Below are 18,738 nucleotides of genomic sequence, written 5' to 3' on the forward strand. Positions count from 1 at the left end.
AATCGCAGAAATGGATCTTTCGGCCTCCTAGCCCTGTCGGAATCTAGGCGCCGAGGACCCTCTGACAAGCCCTGTGACGGGATGTAAACAGGATTTCTTTGGTTTTCTGAAGGCCACTTTAGGGCTTCATTGCCTAATTGATCTATTGTCCAGCAATGCAGACAAAGAGTGGACCTAAATGTACACAATGTGGCATTGTAAAACAAAGCGCCAAAAGCATATAAGACCTTTTCTACTTCAAGTCTTATATTTCCATACAAGCTTGCATTTCTCACTCTAGTCGCTCCTTTAGCTAGATACATCTTCCATTCTTCCATTCCTTCATTCCTTTTATTTTCAACATTTAGAGCTAGGCATAGTGGAGATATTCCTTGGCTGGTCCTTGGTTTTCTTCACCGCTCGAAAAGCCATGTTCTACCTATTCGTGGCCCTGGTTGGCCTATTTCCCTTCACATTCGCTTCCCCGACTCTGATCGACTACACTACCAGCATTATGGATTCTGCATACGATGATCAAAACATGGGAAATAAATTGGTTTTCTGTCATTTTATGGCAAGTTAAACATCTATTACATCTTTAAACCCCTCAACATAAGAAATACTAATGCTATCTAGATGGGCATCGTCAGCAACCGCCAAAGCGCCGGCGAATATGACGATGATATGAAACGTGCGAGAGATGCGGGCATCGACGCCTTTGCATTGAATATTGGCACCGACTCGTACAACGACGTTCAGCTAGACTATGCCTATGAATCTGCCGCCAACAATGGCATGAAAGTATTCATCTCCTTCGACTTCCACTGGTGGCAGGTCAGCCAGAGCATCGAAGTCGGCGCCAAGATCGCGCAGTATGCAGGCCATCCCGGGCAGCTTCTGGTAGATGGAAAAGTCTTTGTGTCGTCATTTGTGGGCGACGGTGTCGATGTCGGTGCGATCAGATCGGCTGCCGGCAGCGAGATCTTCTTTGCGCCGAATTTCCACCCCGGTCACGGTGATTTCGAAAATATTGATGGCGCTCTGAACTGGATGGGCTGGGATAGTAATGGAAACAACAGAGCTCCCAGTGACGGGCAGGAGGTTTCTGTTTCAGATGGCGATAATGTTTATGAGGATGCTCTTCAGGGGAAAGCATACATTGCGCGTGAGTAGTTGGAGTAAGTTGGTTGTTCTGTGTATATTTGCTGATTGATAAATAGCCATCTCGCCTTGGTTCTCGACTCATTTCGGCAGCGAGGTCTCTTACCCCAAGAACTGGGTGTTCCCTTCTGATCTCCTCTGGTATGACCGGTGGAGAGAGATCCTACGTCTCAGCCCTCGTTTTGTGGAGATCCTCACTTGGAATGACTATGGTGAGTCGCACTATATCGGCCCACTATCGTCACCACACACAGACGACGGTGCTTCGAAATGGGTGATGGATATGTAAGTAGCGATATCCCCCCCCTAGCAGATTAACGGAAACCCCAACTGACAAGGAAGCAGGCCCCACACTGGATGGCTCGACATGGCAAAGCCTTTCATCGCCGCCTACAAAGCAGAGTCAAGACTGCCCATCAGATTCATAGAGGAAGAAAAGCTGGTTTACTGGTACCGGCCAACCCCGAAGGACGTCGACTGCGACGCAACCGACACAACAATGCAAGTTAACCCCAACGACGTCGGCGGCAACTTCACCTGCGGTCGGCCTGACGGCGTCGACACGATGAAAGACGAAATTTTCATCGTCACGATGCTGAAGTATCCCGCAACTGTGCGGGTAAAGTCTGGCGATAAGACTGAGACGTTCATCGCGGCTCCAGGGATCTGGTCACACTCGGTGCCGATGGGCGTGGGCGCGCAGAGTTTCAAAGTCTCTCGCGCCTTCCGGACGGTTCAGGCTCTGTCGGGGACGAGCTTGAGAGATGTTGTCGACACGTGTGCCTGCGGCATCTACAACTTCAATGCTTATGTGGGCACTCTGCCGGCAGAGTCCAGTGTTGACCGGCTGCAGCCGGATGGGTTGACTATGCTATCCCAGGGGTTGCAGGTGACGCCCCCAATTAACACTCTGGGTTAATACCCTTGGGACATGGTATGGGTTAGAACATGACTGGCCCTGGGGGCTGTATTTATTGCTTGAGGTCTGGGACCTATGTACGGAGTACACCGAAGTGAGCTGCCCGGTTCACTCAGTGAGAACCACCTGTAGAACATCAATACAATACAAGACGCTAGTAAAAGCAATGTACGATCTCATTTTTAGGCATCTATTCAGGTCAGAATACCGCTATGGCCAAGATACGGAGTATTGTTTGAAAATGGAGACATTGAGATACAGGCACAATCTCATCACACTATGAATCGACATGTCTTTTAGGAGCGTACACTCTATCTCAATTCCCCAAGGTTGATTTCCTCGAGAACGCGTGACTTGGACTTTTAGCCCCCAACCTCGTTTTCGTTAATGTTGGTGCCTACACAAGCTCTGCCTTTCATCCGCCTTGTAAGGCATCGACTTTCTTATATCCTTGAGAACTACATCCTGCGGAGTATGCCTTTGAGTTACTGCGCCAGCGTATGGCTTGGGTCAGCCTAATACTTGACCTCGGCGGAGCATCGAACGGCTGATGATCCTTGTCAACGCACTACCCTAATGCACATGGTTCTCCGACACATTCCTGTAATTTCCAAAAGTCCCCAACTTTGCGCGACATTCTCCAATTATTTCAGGTACGACCGGATAACCCCTGCCAGCCATGACAAAAATAGGAAGGTCACTAACAGATCAATGCGTCCTACGCCAACTTGCCCTTATCCGATGCATTATGGGAGATAGGCCCAGCCTGTGCACTAGTCCGGGTTAAAAAGAGGGGACTCTCAATGCCTTTACCTTGGGGTTAATCCCCTCCCCCCGTGTTGGTCAAGAGCCTCTTCGGGTTTTGTTTCACGCGGAACTTCCAGGCTACTTCCTCGTTACTACTTGCTCTATCCTCTCGTATACTATTAGAATAATATAGCCAGCTATGGACACCCCAGCCAATGTGTTCCTTTATCTCTCAGACTTACTGGAGATAGCATATGGAACCATCTCCGCGGTAACATGCGCGCAGCTCAAAGACGACACAAAGCCCTGCCTCAATAAAATTGCAAACGCCAACCTCGAACGTCTGAAAGAATCTTTTGGTGATTTGTTTACCATCCTTAACGACACTGAGAACAGCTTGCACGACAAAGATGGTGGATTCAATGCGGTCCTCGGGCGATTGATCAAGACCTGTCTTTGCCGGCAGCGTCACTGCCAAAATTCCGAGGAAGCCAAGAGCCAATGGTTAAAGGAGCTGTACAACGATGAAAAGAGACATCAACTGCGTTGCAAGCTGCAAATTTATCTCGTCGAGCGCTTAGAAGATGAATCGATCATTTCTATTTCTGTTCCACCGCCAGGAACAGACTTCGAACTCTGCTCCAAAACATCACCAAGCGGCAAAGCCGGCGTACAATTCAAGGTGACTGGTAAATTGCTCGAGCCCCTTGGAAAAATCGACAGAAACCCTGGGCACATCTATCTCATCTCTCACCCTCGAGAACCACAAATGTTCAAAATCGGATATACCACAAAGCCTGAGCGGCGATTTGGCGAACACAGACGGTGCTATGAAGAGTTCAGCGAAGTGGCGAGTGATTACATACCCTATGTCCGTCGGATTGAGCAACTTATCATCGCCGAATTTTCCCTGAAGCATTACCGGCTCAAGGAAAAATGCAATCGATGTGATAAGAGTCATAAGGAATGGCTCCAAGTCAACAGAGAAACGCTATTGAAGAGTTTCGACAAGTGGGTTAAATTCGCTAAAGCCCATAGGTCACCTTATAACGAGGAAGGCAACTTTAAGACCAAGACTGTCGCGCTACCACCCCCTTGTATGGATTTCAAGACCCCAAGTCCGCCTCCAATGAAAAAAGGTTCACGTCGAAAATCAGGTGGAGCCCCACCGCAGGAGTCGACACCTTCTAAGCCGGCCCCTGTCAAGTCTGATATAAGGATTATTGACGAAGAGATCTCCGAATCGAACTCCGACGACCCTGATTACGGGTTTAAAGAAGATCACTCAAGGGTTTTGCGTCTCTCTGCCCGCCTTGCTGCTGCTCGCATAGAATAAATCTTGTATTTTGTGATTTTTTCCCCGTATATTTATCATCTATTATGAGCCTGACCTTGAACGCTGTCATAAAATGGGCAGCTTAGATACAGCCTCACCCGGCAGGGGGAGTTCAATATTTACTCCATGAGGTTAACTTGAAATAGAAATGACATCCCTAGATGTATATAAATCAGTTGCTATTGTTGAATGAAATTTAGTCTAGAGACACATTGAGCATCTATGGAGTAACTAGCGCTAACTATAGATCAAGGTAGGGCATTAAAGAGGATCTCCAAATAGCCCGAGTTATTTTCTTCCCGCATTTCCTTATCTTTTCTAGACTTAGATAGCTATGCAAATACCCGTGGATATATACCGACATAAATACCTCATTCCTATACTCCTTTATCTTTTCACCGACTCTTTGCCCAACTCCTTAAGGCTACTTGGCGTCCGGATTGACGGGAACGCCGTTGTGCCCGATAGAGGTCAGCAGATGACGGTCTGACACTATTTATGAACTGACCTCGCTGCCAATGTCTTTTTAATTTTGACTTTTGCGGGGAAAAAGCTATCAACAATGGCCCGTACGAAAGGAGTCTTCTCCTGGGAGGATGTGCTGGTTCAGCGATATCAGAGTAAGCAACTACACTTCCTTTTCTGTCAAGTATATCCTAACCCTCAAACAGGCAACAAACCCCCTCCACTTCCCTGTGTCCAAACAATAGCCTTCTCCTCACAACTCCAAAGCCGACTCCTCACTCGGCTATCACCGGAGCTTCGGCTAATGATTTGGGGATTTGTCCTGGCAGATCAAAGAATCCACATCATCCAATGCAGCAAGCAACGACTCGGGCACGTGGTATGTCAATGTGCACTCGAGAAGTCACCCCCAAAGCGCCACACTCGCCAGAACAACTTATGCGAGATTTGTCATGGCACCGGCATCTCCCAGCCGGCCAAAGACGCTGATCTCGTGCGCTGGAATAAGGTGAAGCTACTGAGTCTGGCGTTGACTTGTCGGCAGATGTATGGTTGAACAGATTTATCCATATCCATGCCCTTTCTCCCACCCTTACCCTTACCACTCACACTTCTGTAAAATATACATTGTACAATGTATGCCCTACCTCTCTCCTCACCCCCCTCAGAGAGATTTCAGCTACACACACATATCCCCCACTCCCATACTAATAAAAGAACCCCCAGATACCACGAGTCAATCCCTCTCCTCTACACCCTCCCAACTCTAGAATTCAGTAACCCCTGGACCCTCCCATACCTCCTCCCAACGATCCCACCAGAACACCGGGACCGCATACGCGCCATCGAGCTCCGCTGGTCTTTCCCAGGCCACTGGCTACCGAGCAAAGACTCCGTACGCGCCGTGTACGTGTCCGCCGGACGGGCACAGTGGGCCGAGACATGTCGCGCGGTATCGCAGCTAGGGTCCCTGCGGTCATTTGTGCTCATTCTAGAGAGCAATTGGTTCAGCGAACCTGTTGAGAAATTGGCTGGGTTCTTGGAGCCGTTGAGGGGGATGGTTGTTCGGCCTGTTTCGAGACGGGGTTGGGATTGGGATTGTAAGAGGGATGATGTGGTTGTGGAGCTTAATGGGGGCAATTGTGGGGGTCGGTTTCGGATCAGGGATCTCGGGTTCGGTGATGGATTTAGTTCCGATGAGGACTCTTGTACGAGCTTGGGGTCTGATTCTGGTTCTTTTTCTTCCGTTGTTGATTCGGTTACGGCTTCTGGGTCTCGGGGTAGCTGGGAACTGAGGCTTCAGGGTCAGTCTTATTATTTGCATGAATTGGACCGCATAGGGGTGGATCTTCGGCGGAGGGGCATAGACTGCTGGATATCAGCGGTGTGAGAGGTATGCTTCCAGATCCGCAATGGTGTGATGTGCTTTATGCATGATGTTGCAATGATCGTCTCTTGATGTTATACAACATAAGGTCGTCACTTGCTTGTTTTTCGGTCTTTGGCACCGTTGCAGATCTACATATTAGGATCGGAGTATTGCCCCATACTCGGGCATTTACTTATGTTCCAGGCATGCTATAATTGAAATTCCTAGCTTTTTCTTACCTCCCCCCTATACTCGGGGCATTCAAGTGAGACCCTGGACCCACCAGGAACCTATAAATAAAACACGTGCCGTGTCTTACAGAATCCAGATATCGTGTCTGGTTTCTTCATTCCAGGTAGAAAGTATACTGTACACTGTGGAATGACATTTAGGGGTAAGAGGATTATGTATGTGTGATGTTGCCAGGGGCAAAACTTGAACTTGGCTCCACTGGGCAAGAGCGCGGGGAAGATTGCACATCATAATTAAACTGATCTGGTATTGTATGAGAAAATGAAATATTGGTATTGAACGGGTGGTGCAAGCCCACTAGGAACTAAAAGGAGATCGACCCTTAAAAAGGTGGTCAGGTATATAAGAAGGAAAGAGATCGTGGCGATCCTGCCAGGACATGCAAAAGTAAACATCATAGAAAAATAGCTGCATCCGTGACTCGTACAACATGTGCCATCGGGCAGTTCCCAAAGATATTAGAGATAAAGATTGAGAAAAGAGAAAGATAGATATCGTTGTCACCATGGCCGTGCAAAGCCTAAGCAAAAAGCCCCGGTTATAACCCATATTAAATGCAAGAGGGTCGGGAAAGCAGAGTCCGGGTATGGTATCTCAGAGAGTAAGAAAATAGAAAGATATCGTGCGGAGAGATGTCGTGATTTGGGCGTAGGACAGAAATTGTGTGATCGATGATCAGGAGAACAAGTGGTCTACATCGCCAGCTATTGTGGACGGGCAGACCCGGGAGCCTGCTCGTCTAAGTCTGCGGTCGGATATGCTTGAATCTTTGTCAAGATAGCATGGTCATTCATTGGATGCTGGCGCCCATTTGGGCGCCAGCGATGCGGATGAAGTCGCCCAGCGCGACTGCAGTGGCTTTTGTTAATAGTCAGAACCAATGTTATCCAAGGGTTTCTTGAACGTCGCTGCGCCCAGCCAGCCCTCCGATGCGAGAAAAGGGGGCTGTGGAATATTGAATATCCAGGTCGCACAATCGTTCGATGAGTGGTGTGGCTGATATGGGTATTTCAGGAGCCAAAGGGTTGATGTGATGCCAGTTTGCCAGCAGTAATTTTACCGTCCTTCGGGGGAACGGTCGGGTCCTGAGTTACCATGGCCTCGTGCGGCGAGCCACTCGGTTGAGGCCTCTTGGCGAGCACCTGGGTGTTTCTGGTCCTCGGGGCGACCGGTAAGGCCATGTGGAAGCATGTTGTTAATCTCTGCTGCCAGAGCAGATGCCATGTAGCACCGGAGTTCCTTTTCTTCGCGTTCATCCTCCTTGATCAGGCGGCGTTGGTCGGTCTTCGACATGTTTTCGCGACGCTTGCGTCGGATCTCATGAATCGTCCACAGGACAACTTCTTCGGGGGCGCGATTGCGAGGGCTTCCGTGCCGGGAGAAGTTGCGAACGTAGCGGCGGGTAACATCGGTCGCACCGTCGATGGAGAAAGCCACACAGTAAGAGATCTTGCGCTGCCACCCTTCGGTATACAAGCGAGGCTGATCCCAGGCACCCTCGCAGGCATCAACGTGAACCCATCGCCGCTGATGTTCCGAGTACACTTCGGTCCAGACGTAATCCTCGGAATTCCAAACCCAACGGACTCGTGCTCCGACTGCGCGGCAGAACATGCTAAAGCAGTTGGCCCATTCGCCAACTCTACCTCGTCGAGATTGCAGCAATTGCCAAACATCGGAATACCGCGGGAATCGCTCGTGGGCGGCACAACTAGTATCGGAACAACGGTATAGCTCGACTCGGGATGCGCCCCGGGCGGTTTCATCGGGGGTGGGAGGGGTCATGCCTTGGGCGATCGTGGGCATGTGGCATTTTGAGCATGGAGGGTTATTAACAAATTGGAAAAATGACCCCTTGAACCATCTGGATGATGCTATGTTAGCAAGGGCGCAATGAGTCTAGACCATCTAGGAATTCCAACATACCTTAACAATGCTCGGATCACACAATCTTGGTAGCCCCATTCCGGCTTCCCTGCCACGCTGGCAGCCTGGGCCTGCATAATTTGGGATTCCTCTTCGGCCTCGGAATACAGGCGATCGAGCGGAATCACGCACAAGGCCTCGTCCAATAGACCCGGATTTTCGTACTTAGTGGGTGTAACTGATAACCCCTTCAATAAATTAAAAAATTTCAGTGAAGCTGTATCCTGGGGAGGCGATGGCATGATAGGAAGACCGCGTAGGGCTGATGAGCTAGGTGGCTTTGGGGAGGGAGCGGCGACAGGTGTGCCTAACGAGGGAGGTGGTGGCGGAGCTCGCGACGGCGGTGGAGGGATTGACGGGCTGGACATCGGAGACGGTGATGTTGAGTGAGTACGCGAGCGAGAAGGTTCATGAAGTCGGTTGAGTCGTTTGGTGCGCATCAGCTGCTCGAATTCGTGGGTTAGAGAAGAGGCGTCGTAGCCGTTCGAGGCAGGCTGGGTAGCCGGGTGTCTGCCGTCCGCCATAGTCGATGAGGAAGTCACGGCAGACTTCAAAAACGGTGAGTGTTGAGATCCAGAATGGCTGTGGGCGAACAATCGATGTTGGACGAACGAGGTCAATTTGACCCAAGGTTAGGAGGAAAGATGGATAAGAAAGGGATGTCGGAGAGTAGTAAACGAAGGGACTACCTCGCCCGAGTTGACGTAGCACTTTCAAATCACTCTCTTATTGGAGAATCAAGAAAGGGAGAAGAAAGACGGGCTTTGGATAGAAAGAGAGGAGACAAAGTACAGAGTGTACGAAGTATTACGAGCGTCGTCAGCATCTGGCCCCAATCACGGGCCCCGCGGCCAAGCCGCGTGTGCGAAAACGAAAAAAAAAGCCAAGAAAAAGACCCTGTTTCCCCGTAATTTCCATAATTGCTGTAATTTATGTATCTTTGGCTCCCGTGAACACGTAACGTCCACATCCAGATTTTCATGGATCGTTGCTCATTTCCTTGGCACTGTCGATGGCTTGAAGGCTTCTATAGCCCTTTTTTGTTTTTGACCACTTTATCAAATCTTTACTATATTCAAGGTATTCATATACTACACATGAGTCCAACCGAATCCCCTGTACCCTAGCGTTGCTCATGCACTAAAGCTCTTCGAAGGTTAATATAACAGTCAGGGTTGGGTACAACATCGAAGATCAATACCCTTGATGGTATAAGGCGATCCAAGCTCGTGCCCAGTCTGTTCGGTTGGTATACTCCGAAGAAAAGAGTATATACAATATACATCCATGTGCTCTGTACTCGGTACTCTCCGTACCAAATCAACATCAAGCAAAAAAAAAAAAAAAGGAAAAAAGGGAAATATCAAGCATAGGACCAACGCGCGGCCAAGGTACGAAAGCTCAACTCTTCCGTCCACTTTTCCACTGAAAGGCTGGAGACGCGCAAGCGTCCGTCTTGGCATTTCTCACGATCGGGGGCTAGAGCCTCCGCCTAAGCCGCTTGAGGCGGTGCTGAGCGCCAGATGAGGCTTAGCGTCCATAGGGGGCTTCAAAGGCATCTTCTTCTCTGGTATGAATATCTGCAACGTGAGATCCTAATTCTTGCTTCCATCTTCCATAGGAATGTGAATGTGAGATCCATACTCCGTACTTCGATCTATGTTATAATACATTTATGATGTGCGGACCATTAGGGCTGTTGATGGATCACTGTACGCATACTCCGTACAACACTATAACCCGCAGGAACTCGCCCTCCATCACCAATCACAATAACCCGTTTGAATCACCCGCAAGAAACCCCTAGGAAACAGTGAGGGTCCAGTTGCGGAAATATATAAAAATTTTCCCTATGCAGTTAGGCAAAGGATTGGGTCATGTCGATCAACATTGTATGTTGTACAACTCGGCTCCAAAACCGGTGCTCTGTATACATCGTACCAAACGAGCTGACCTGCATATGAATCAGGGGTTCGAAAAGGTTCTTACATACTTAATTAGGCTCTCCAAATATGTCCACTCTAGAAGCCCTGGAGGGTTAATTAGATTAATAATCAGCCATGCTCCGGTCCACTGTGACTATATGGAGTACAATGTTAGAATATAGTTAGGGTTACGTTGACTGTATCGCAATGATGCAGATAATCATATTATTTTTTTTTTAGATTCACAAACTCTGAGATTCAGCCCTGAAATTTATTACATCGCATAACTCGGGGAATTACTCAGTACTGTCCAGGCGTTCTAGTATCTGGGGAAACCGATGAGCCGTCGTTTCATCTGAGCCGCGTTTGAGCCTAGTAACATTCCAAGGCTATGCTAGGTGGCTGTGCGATCGAACGGGTTATGGTTCGATCATATAAGTAGTTGAAGAGTCCATCACATGTAACAAAAGTTTCTAAGACGCTGTTTTTTTACTAACATGATATTCCCTATACTCCGAAATTCTGATGCCGAGAAAAGATCCTTTGATGCTTAGCTCGGATGGCGCAAGCATAAATTTCGCAAAAAGACCGGGTCGTTTAAGTAATTGGTATTTTTGCGGTGATCGCTCAGGTTTGATTTGAGGGGATTTTTCTGGTGTTATTTTCTCATCTCATCGGCGGTATTGACGGTAATGATAACAATAGGTACTACCTAAACGACCAAAGGGCGATTCGTACGCAACACGCAAGGCACTCACACTGGCTCTGACTATTGTCATGGAATTGGTACGCCGGTGCCAGCACAGGGAGAAGTGCAGAAAAGCCAAAGCAATTCAGGCTCGACGAGCCGACCGAGCCAATGATCCCCGGACGCCAAGTGCCAAGACCTCATTTCTCTCCTGAGTCTCTTGAGTTTATTGCTTGAATGATATATTAGACTAAGACACAGCTTACAAGTTTTTACATCGTCTGGACCCACACCCCCTTGATTATATAATATACTGCCGGTCAAAAACTCCCATGAATTCATACTATGAAATCTAGTATGGAGTAAGTATACCACCCCTGACTCTTAATAATGGCTTCTAACGCTCACGTATAGCGGGGGTAAGCTCTTTGGACCGCGCCATAGGGTAGAAATTTGAGAGAAATTTGAGAGAAAAGAGAGAGAGAGAGAGAGAGAGAGAGAGAGAGAGAGAGAGAGAGAGAGAGAGAGAGAAGAGAGAGGGGGGGATATAAAGGGATAAATTATCTGGTTATAGAATGCAGCGCGCGTGCTATTCCAGCGTACTTCTATACTACGCGTTTTAGATAGGCGGTATGGATATATAGGGGCGGTCAGCTGGTGGGCCCACAGGCGATGCAAATACTTATGTCCACTGACTGTATCTGCGAGACTGTTGGCGTATCCTATGAGCTTGGCTCGGCCGTTTCGACATGCCAAGGCTACCTGCACTATCCTCTATGCCCGTGAGTGCATGAGCCTATGTCCAGTCCACGCATCTGGTTTCCACGCGTCGACACTCATTCAATACCTGCGCGTCCCTCCGCATCTCTCGAAGATCTGTCAATCTTGCGACACCACCGGATCGGCAAACTGATGCGGTGGGGGTGCCTTCCCCAAGCAAGAAGAGAGAGGACACGCACGCGGCATAGGCGGCTTGCTGTGCAGCTGACTTATTGAGCATGGCCTTACGTTGACATGGATCGACGTTTTACTCCATGCGGTGTTTGTTTAACTCGGAAGTGGCACCCGAGGGATATGTGGGATAACAACGTTGGCTAGGGTGGGCCAAAGCGTCATGCGCTAATCCACTTTAGTTCTGTCGTTGTCGCAAGCTCTTGGGTCTTGGGAAGGTTGAATGTGATGGCTCACGTCAAATTTCCTAAATGGTCCGAGTGACGTGTTAAATGTACCCGCCTCTTGCCATATACCTTTGAACTAAGGAAAAGAACAAGAGAAAATGCTAGCAAGCACACACTCTGGAAAATCTGTAGACGCGCAGAGAGAAAAAGAACTATCTACAGATGGGGTCACGTGTTTTCAACTAACAGGGATTCTGTAATTGGACTCTCTATGAGAGCTATGACCGGTTTTTACTCACCCTTCATCTTTGCCTGATTAACTCATTGAATGGTCATGCCTTTGTGAGTAGGCCAGCTGCTCCGGTAAAGATGAAGATAGTCCTATTTTTGATGCATTGACCATTCTAGAGATTTAAAATAAATGCGAACTTACTTGAGTCACGAAAAGATCATCTATAAAATCCATAGGCCCAGTACAGACAGAACGAGATACAAATGGCAGTAGCGATGAGCTAAATGTCCCTTCCTCTTCAAAACCCTGAGCCCCTTCATCCTCAGTGTTCAATTGATTTTCAATTGATTTTCCTGCACCATGAATTTAGTCTTGGCTAACTTTGCAACATATACACTGCATTTGGTTACAATTCAGTCCAATGACGGTCTTCATTGCATCTTTGTGAGTTCCTTCCTCGCCTACAAAACTCCAGATCTGATTATACACCAGGTTCGTCCCGTATACCATTGATTTCCAAGTGACAGAACCCAGGCATGGACAGAACGAGTCTATATCTAGCCACGCAAATGTTGATGGTCCTGGATCTATCGTTGGACGCCTGTCGGATACCTGTTTTGAAACTCGTCCCCTGGGGTGTCTCCCACTGACACCTGGAGCCACGACAGAAGACGAGACAGTCTTCAGAGGATATACTTGGCGATCAACAGATGAGATTCCGATTGCCAATGATCGATTGTGGCATGGCCCCAGTGAGCCCCGTGCCATTCCTTGGGGGGCACAGCCGGAGATTTAATCAGCCCAAATCCAAGGCGACAGATCCCCCAACACCGTCCATTTTGAGTAGTCGAAACCCAATCCAGGGATCGAGAAGGGACTTGTCTTTGGATGGATCACAGGATCGATGGGGCATAAAATACTACAGTAGCACACGAGTCTCGCTCTCTAATGCTGACTGGGTCGTCAAGGCTGCTGAACAAGGCCATGGAGGTCTACAAAATGCCATCCACGCTGCGGAAAAGTCGAGCTTGCTCAAGGACAAGATGTGGGTGGGGACCCTAGGCATGCCTACCGACTCATTGACACATCCTACCAAAATGGACATCGCTGAGACCCTCCAGCATGTGTATGATTCGTTGACTGTGTTTGTGAGTGACAAAGAGTTTGAGGGCCATTACACCCATTTCTGTCGCGCGGTACTTTGGCCAGCTTTCCATTACCAGATGCAAGAAAGCCCTCGGCATACTGAGTACGACGATTACTCATGGGTCCAATACCTCAAACTCAACATGGCATTTGCAGAAACAATCATCAAGCACTGGAAGCCAGGTGACAGGATCTGGGTTCATGACTATCACCTTCTACTTCTTCCTGGCTTTCTGAGGGAAAGACTACCTCAGGCTGAGATTGGATTTTTCTTGCATACCCCGTTTCCTTCCTCCGAAATCTTCCGTTGTTTGAATCCACGCAAAGAGCTGTTGGATGGGCTTCTGGGTGCCAATTTGATTGGATTCCAGACAGAGGAATACTGCAATCACTTTCTGCAATCCTGCAGCCGGCTGCTCAGGCTGGAGGTCTCTGCTAATAAAATTCACCTCAACCATCGGTACGTTAGTGCTGTGAGTTCTCCAATGGGGATTGACCCTTCATCGCTTTATACACTACGCCAATCCACCGAGGTCAAAAGTTGGATACACAGCATTGGCCATAAATACCAAGGGCAATACCTTATTGTAGCGCGGGACCGGTTGGATGCACCTGGAGGGATTAAGCAGAAGCTTCTTGCATACGAGCTTTTTCTCAAGACATATCCAACATGGAGAGACCAAGTAAGTCGACTAACATGTCTTTTTGCGTGCGGCCGCTACTGAACTATTCTATACAGGTGGTTCTAGTCCAAGTAATGTCATCTGCATCTGAGATCCCAGAGATGGAGGTACAGATTTCAAAAATCGCAATGAGGATCAATGCAACATATTCAACCATCACCCACCAGCCCTTGGTGTTAGTCCAGCAAGACATCAGCCACTTCCAATTCATCGCCCTCTTGAGTGTTGCACATATCTTCATGGCCACTAATCTGCGTGAGGGAATGAACTTGACTAGCCATGATTTCATCCACTGCCAAGATGGTCAGCTTAGCTTCCATCAGCATGGATCCCTAATTCTCAGCGAGTTCGTGGGTAGTGCCTCAATCTTTCGTGGTCATAAACTTCTCGTAAATCCCTGGGACTATAAACAATGTGCGGACGCGATCAAATCCGCACTCGAGATGTCACCGGCGGAACGGAAACTTAACTGGAATTTCCTGCTCGATTGCAAATATTCCTACACTGCTCTAAAATGGCACATGAGGCTACAAGATGCTCTCACAGAAGCCCACGGAATACAACAAAACCGTCAGACAATCGACCTCTCTCTGCTTTCACTCGATGACTTGAAAAAGGCATACCTCGCCACCACAGCACGGATCTTCTTTTTGGAAGACGGCGCAATCTTCGGTCCAGCTTTCGGCGTAGAGGGATCTCTCCCCTCAAACAAAGTCTGTGCAACACTACAAACACTCACAAACGACCCCAAGAACATTTTATATATAATCAGCAACCAAAGCATCGAGCAGCTTCAAGCAGCACTCGAAAAACTCCCCTACGAGCTTGGTTTCATCACCGAGAATGGATGCTTCCTACAAGAACCCGAATCAGATCTATGGACTCCATTTGTGCCCGAAAGCGCCATGAAATGGCGCCTCGGCATTAAAAGGATGATGGAGTATTTCCTCGAGCGAACAGAAGGCAGCCAAATCGAGGAACGCCGCTGCTCCCTCACATTTCATTACGATGGCGCACTCAACCACGAAGTGGCCGCTCGCCAGGCCTCCGAGCTAGCTGATCAAATCAATGGTGCCAGTGGGCGTGCAGATTTCCATGTCGTCCGCGAGACGACATCTGTGAAGGTTGAACCACCGCATGCTTCGCTTGGAAATGGGAAAGCTGCCACCTATGTTCTAGACCATCTTCCCAATATCCGATATCCCGAGTTTCTACTTGCAGCTGGTGGTTCTCGTAGTGGTGAGGCGCTGTTTCGCTGGGCGAATGATTTAGCTGTTGCCCCCACTGCTTCTCGGTGTGATAAGTATGAGCTTGGGAAAACGCTCCATGTTACCACCGTGACAACCAGCACGCATGCTACTGAGGCGAGGTCTATGCTGCCACCTGGTTGTTCACTTTTGGATTTTCTGGATGAACTGGCGAGTTTCACGTCCAATGGGGAGGAGACTAAATGAACCTACTCCCACCCAGTGTTTGTTACGGTTGGCTATCAGTATTGTTATTGATGCGGTCTATTGTCGCCCATGTATTATAGAAGATGGACCACGAAGGGATATGACTTACGGCATATTTGTTTGTTCAACGGAGTGAGGGACACACAGACATAGCCTCGGAGCTTTCAATGGCAAGATGACTGATACATTCTAAGCACTAGGCAGTTTTATCTTTGGTATTGCCCTACTTGAATGGCTATTGTATTCCGAGAGCGCTGTTTTGAACGGTTTCCCTAAGATCCTACTGGGGAAATAAAGTTCATACATTTTTATTCTTTATTCTCGTGCCACAATTCATGCATATATCAAGGGGATAAGTTAACATGAGCGAGAAGGTAGATTGGCTATCACAACTCCACCCACCATAGACCCTATTGTTGAAAAAAAAAAATCAAAGACAAAGATATTGCAGGTACATAACATAGAAGACGAGGAGGATATAGCATGAGCAATGACTGGAAAAAAAAGCATGAATCATAAGCGGCAGCTAGCAAAGCAAATTGGTCATTCCATGCCTTGCATGCCGAGGCCCAAGAGGCCGAAGACTACACACAATCTCAACTTAGGACTTGTGGTCCTTCGAGAATGAGGCTCCATCAGTACCTGCCGAAATAAGGGTGGGGGCCACACGGCGCCTCTTCGGCGGCTGCTGTGATGCATTATTTGAGTCTTCCTTGCCCTCTTCTCTTTCAGACTCGCTTGCAGGCCTTGTGTCGCGCTTGCCCAGAATGCTAGCACCGGTCGTGTGTCCATTTTGTGGAGCGCCTGAGATGGGCGTTTGTGGTGGGGTTGTCAGTGGAAGTGTCGATGGCTGCGCAGAGTGCGTTGCCGTCACCGAGGGGACAGTCCCAAGTGTGGGGGTAGGATTATTCACGACTCCCGCAGGGGTTGGCTGTGAGGAAGATTGTGTCGCGATTGAGCAGGTGGAGTTGGACCGTGCAGGGCTAGCTGGTAGTGCGGGACCTGTGCTATTCGAGGACGCATGGTTCGTCTTGATTGGAGATGGCACATGTGGAGACGCCGCATGCGTTGGGTTCAGCAGAGGTGTGAGATTCGTCGCAGGGGTGGTTGGGGTTGCAGCGTTGTGAGTCACAGAGGTTGGTCCTGTGTACGTTTGGCCCAACTCTCCAGGTGCGAACGAGAGTGTAGAGCAGAAGCCATCAGAGGAACTCATGATCAATGTTAACCCATCAGCGGACCTATTGTGTGTTAGAAAGCAATACGTGAGTATCAAGAATAGAAACAGTACTTACCAAGTCAAGTCCGTGAAAGTAGCAAAATGCAAATTGCTCACAATGCATAGCGGGGTTTGTTGTTGCGTATCATATACCAAAACAGCATCTTGAGTGGCAACGGCATATACAATGCGGTAAGGAAGCGCAAAAACGGGCGCTGAGCTCTGGCTTGCTTCAATGCTGCCGTCTTCGGCGGCCTTTGGCGATGGCTGAAGCTTCGATGGCTCGGCCGTCGTTGAGGATGGAGAGACCATGTGGGGTTGGCCGGTGAAAGATGGGTTTCCCGATACCACGGGGTCTGGAAGAGATGGGAACATTTCCTCGCCCGAAGACGTATCAAGGGTAATGCTTTTCGCAGGTTGGGTGCCCTGCTTCAACGTGTAAAAGACCGGGGAGCATTTGACGGCTACAGATGGCTTCTTGTGCCCTGGAAGGTGAGAGACCGGCGGCTTGCTGAAACCAGCCCGTGTGTAGACATAAACTGTGTTAATGACTTCGTCTGTCGTCTTTGTAGAATCTGTGGCTGATACGTGACTGGTTTTGAATTGACCAGCTGGTGTGAACAGCAGACTTCCGTCAGGAGCAAAAGTCAGTCGCCTGAAGAAAGAGGTAAACGTCTCGTTGGCATAAATGCTAGCATTCTTGACACCCAGGCCACCAAAACTAGGGGAGGAGACCTCCATTGGCTTAACAGCGGGCAACGGGAGAGATGGGGCAGGAGACGCAGATCGCCGGATAGAAGGAGACGAGCCGAACGAAGAACGCCGACTGTGTGAGACTGGAGGAGGATCCATTGGTAGGTTGGAAGCCATTGGAGTCCCCGGGGTCGAGGGAACAGGCGAGGCAATAGCAATAGAATTTCCAGTGCTTTGATGAGACCGGTTAGTCACATCTGGGGGTGCAGGACTACTGGATGCGATACGCTTGGCAGGGAGATCCATCTTGAGAACCTTCCCGTGTGGTGTCAATGTGAATTGTCCATCCTTGGTCTTCAATGTATAAATATGAACGGATCGGTCGGACGATTGAGTCGCGACAAATTCGTTAAGCGGATCCCATGCTACACCTTGAACATAGTGAGAATGCTCGGCAATCTGTCGTACCATTTGCCCTGTAGAATTCGATTAGTTCACCGAGCTGTTTGAGGATTGCCCGAGGATAGCTAACCAGTTTGGGCATTGTAAATCCGTGCGATATTGTCCATGCTGCCTGTAATGATAAAAACACCATCGGGAGACCAGGCCAGGTCGTAGATCTCGGCGCCAGAAGAGCGGCACATGTGCTTCACTCGCCAGGTCTCTTTGTCGTCCGAACGATCTTCACCCAGTCCAGCTTGTGTTTGTAGCTCCGACGGTACCCAGAGTAGGACATTTCCATCATCTCCGGCAGATGCCAGCATCTCACCTGCATCTGTCAGACTTGCAGTCATATGCTATCCCGCAGAAGAACATACCTTTTGGGCTGAAGCGAACCACATTGACGGCCTGCGTATGCTTAATCAGAGTGCTCAGATAAGAGACTCTTCTGTCCTCCCCGGTAGACTCGACTTTCCAGAGCTGTAGAACATGTCAGATCAAGGTGTGCGAAGGGCGACGGAGGGCGGGTTCATACTCGGACGTTGTTGTCACTAAAGAAAAAGCAGTCAGTAAATTGTTTCAACATTCTGAAAGGACAGATAGAACCTACTTTCCAGCAGTAGCTAACCGACCCTTGCCATTGGGGTCAAAATGCACCGAGTAGATAGGGGCATTGTCATTATGCCAGGAGATGAGCAACGGGGTGGCCTTCATGGCGAGCGCCGCAGCTCAGCTTGTTGAGCACCACCGGTTGCGAGTAGGGAAATATGGCCTGAAGAGAGAAGAGAGAATTTGCGAGTCCAGTGATCAACCTAGTATCTTTTTGGCAGATGATATCTGGGGTAGTGTTGGTTAATTGGAGAGGATTCAGATATTCTGGTCAACTAAGAAGACGGAGAGTAACTGTGATTCAATAGGGAATGGAAGATAAAAGGATGCGACAAGGAGTAAGGTGAGAGTTTAGGGAAGAGAGTCGTGATTCTACGAT

At 48.8% G+C, this 18,738-nt stretch overlaps 6 protein-coding genes across 6 annotated transcripts; 4 read left to right on the forward strand and 2 right to left on the reverse strand.

Annotated features, from left to right (window-relative positions):
* Nucleotides 1-615: 615 nt before the first annotated feature.
* Nucleotides 616-2,059, forward strand: N7447_000538 (glycoside hydrolase family 71 protein; the record flags this gene model as incomplete). Its single annotated transcript, XM_057224814.1, has 3 exons — nucleotides 616-1,144; nucleotides 1,200-1,425; nucleotides 1,486-2,059. The coding sequence occupies 3 exons, from the start codon at nucleotides 616-618 to the stop codon at nucleotides 2,057-2,059; spliced, it is 1,329 nt and encodes a 442-aa protein (XP_057088830.1).
* A 946-nt stretch (nucleotides 2,060-3,005) lies between these two features.
* On the forward strand, nucleotides 3,006-4,142 carry N7447_000539 (GIY-YIG nuclease family protein; the record flags this gene model as incomplete). The annotated part of the gene is made up of 1 exon (XM_057224815.1): nucleotides 3,006-4,142. One exon carries the CDS (start codon nucleotides 3,006-3,008, stop codon nucleotides 4,140-4,142), a length of 1,137 nt encoding a protein of 378 aa, XP_057088831.1.
* A 562-nt stretch (nucleotides 4,143-4,704) lies between these two features.
* Nucleotides 4,705-5,997, forward strand: N7447_000540 (uncharacterized protein; the record flags this gene model as incomplete). The annotated part of the gene is made up of 3 exons (XM_057224816.1): nucleotides 4,705-4,762; nucleotides 4,814-5,153; nucleotides 5,334-5,997. The coding sequence occupies 3 exons, from the start codon at nucleotides 4,705-4,707 to the stop codon at nucleotides 5,995-5,997; spliced, it is 1,062 nt and encodes a 353-aa protein (XP_057088832.1).
* A 1,287-nt stretch (nucleotides 5,998-7,284) lies between these two features.
* On the reverse strand, nucleotides 7,285-8,678 carry png1 (peptide-N4-(N-acetyl-beta-glucosaminyl)asparagine amidase; the record flags this gene model as incomplete). Its single annotated transcript, XM_057224817.1, has 2 exons — nucleotides 7,285-8,092; nucleotides 8,155-8,678. 2 exons carry the CDS (start codon nucleotides 8,676-8,678, stop codon nucleotides 7,285-7,287), a joined length of 1,332 nt encoding a protein of 443 aa, XP_057088833.1.
* Nucleotides 8,679-12,845: 4,167 nt separating this feature from the next.
* N7447_000542 (trehalose-6-phosphate synthase) lies at nucleotides 12,846-15,400 on the forward strand (the record flags this gene model as incomplete). The annotated part of the gene is made up of 2 exons (XM_057224818.1): nucleotides 12,846-13,946; nucleotides 14,003-15,400. The coding sequence occupies 2 exons, from the start codon at nucleotides 12,846-12,848 to the stop codon at nucleotides 15,398-15,400; spliced, it is 2,499 nt and encodes an 832-aa protein (XP_057088834.1).
* A 601-nt stretch (nucleotides 15,401-16,001) lies between these two features.
* Nucleotides 16,002-18,464, reverse strand: N7447_000543 (uncharacterized protein; the record flags this gene model as incomplete). The annotated part of the gene is made up of 6 exons (XM_057224819.1): nucleotides 16,002-16,638; nucleotides 16,693-17,785; nucleotides 17,842-18,078; nucleotides 18,128-18,230; nucleotides 18,286-18,301; nucleotides 18,361-18,464. 6 exons carry the CDS (start codon nucleotides 18,462-18,464, stop codon nucleotides 16,002-16,004), a joined length of 2,190 nt encoding a protein of 729 aa, XP_057088835.1.
* Between the last annotated feature and the right edge of the window lie 274 nt (nucleotides 18,465-18,738).

Source organism: Penicillium robsamsonii, assembly GCF_028829455.1.
Source record: "Penicillium robsamsonii strain IBT 29466 chromosome Unknown utg000001l_segment0_segment0, whole genome shotgun sequence".
NCBI classification, from domain to species: Eukaryota; Fungi; Ascomycota; class Eurotiomycetes; order Eurotiales; family Aspergillaceae; genus Penicillium; species Penicillium robsamsonii.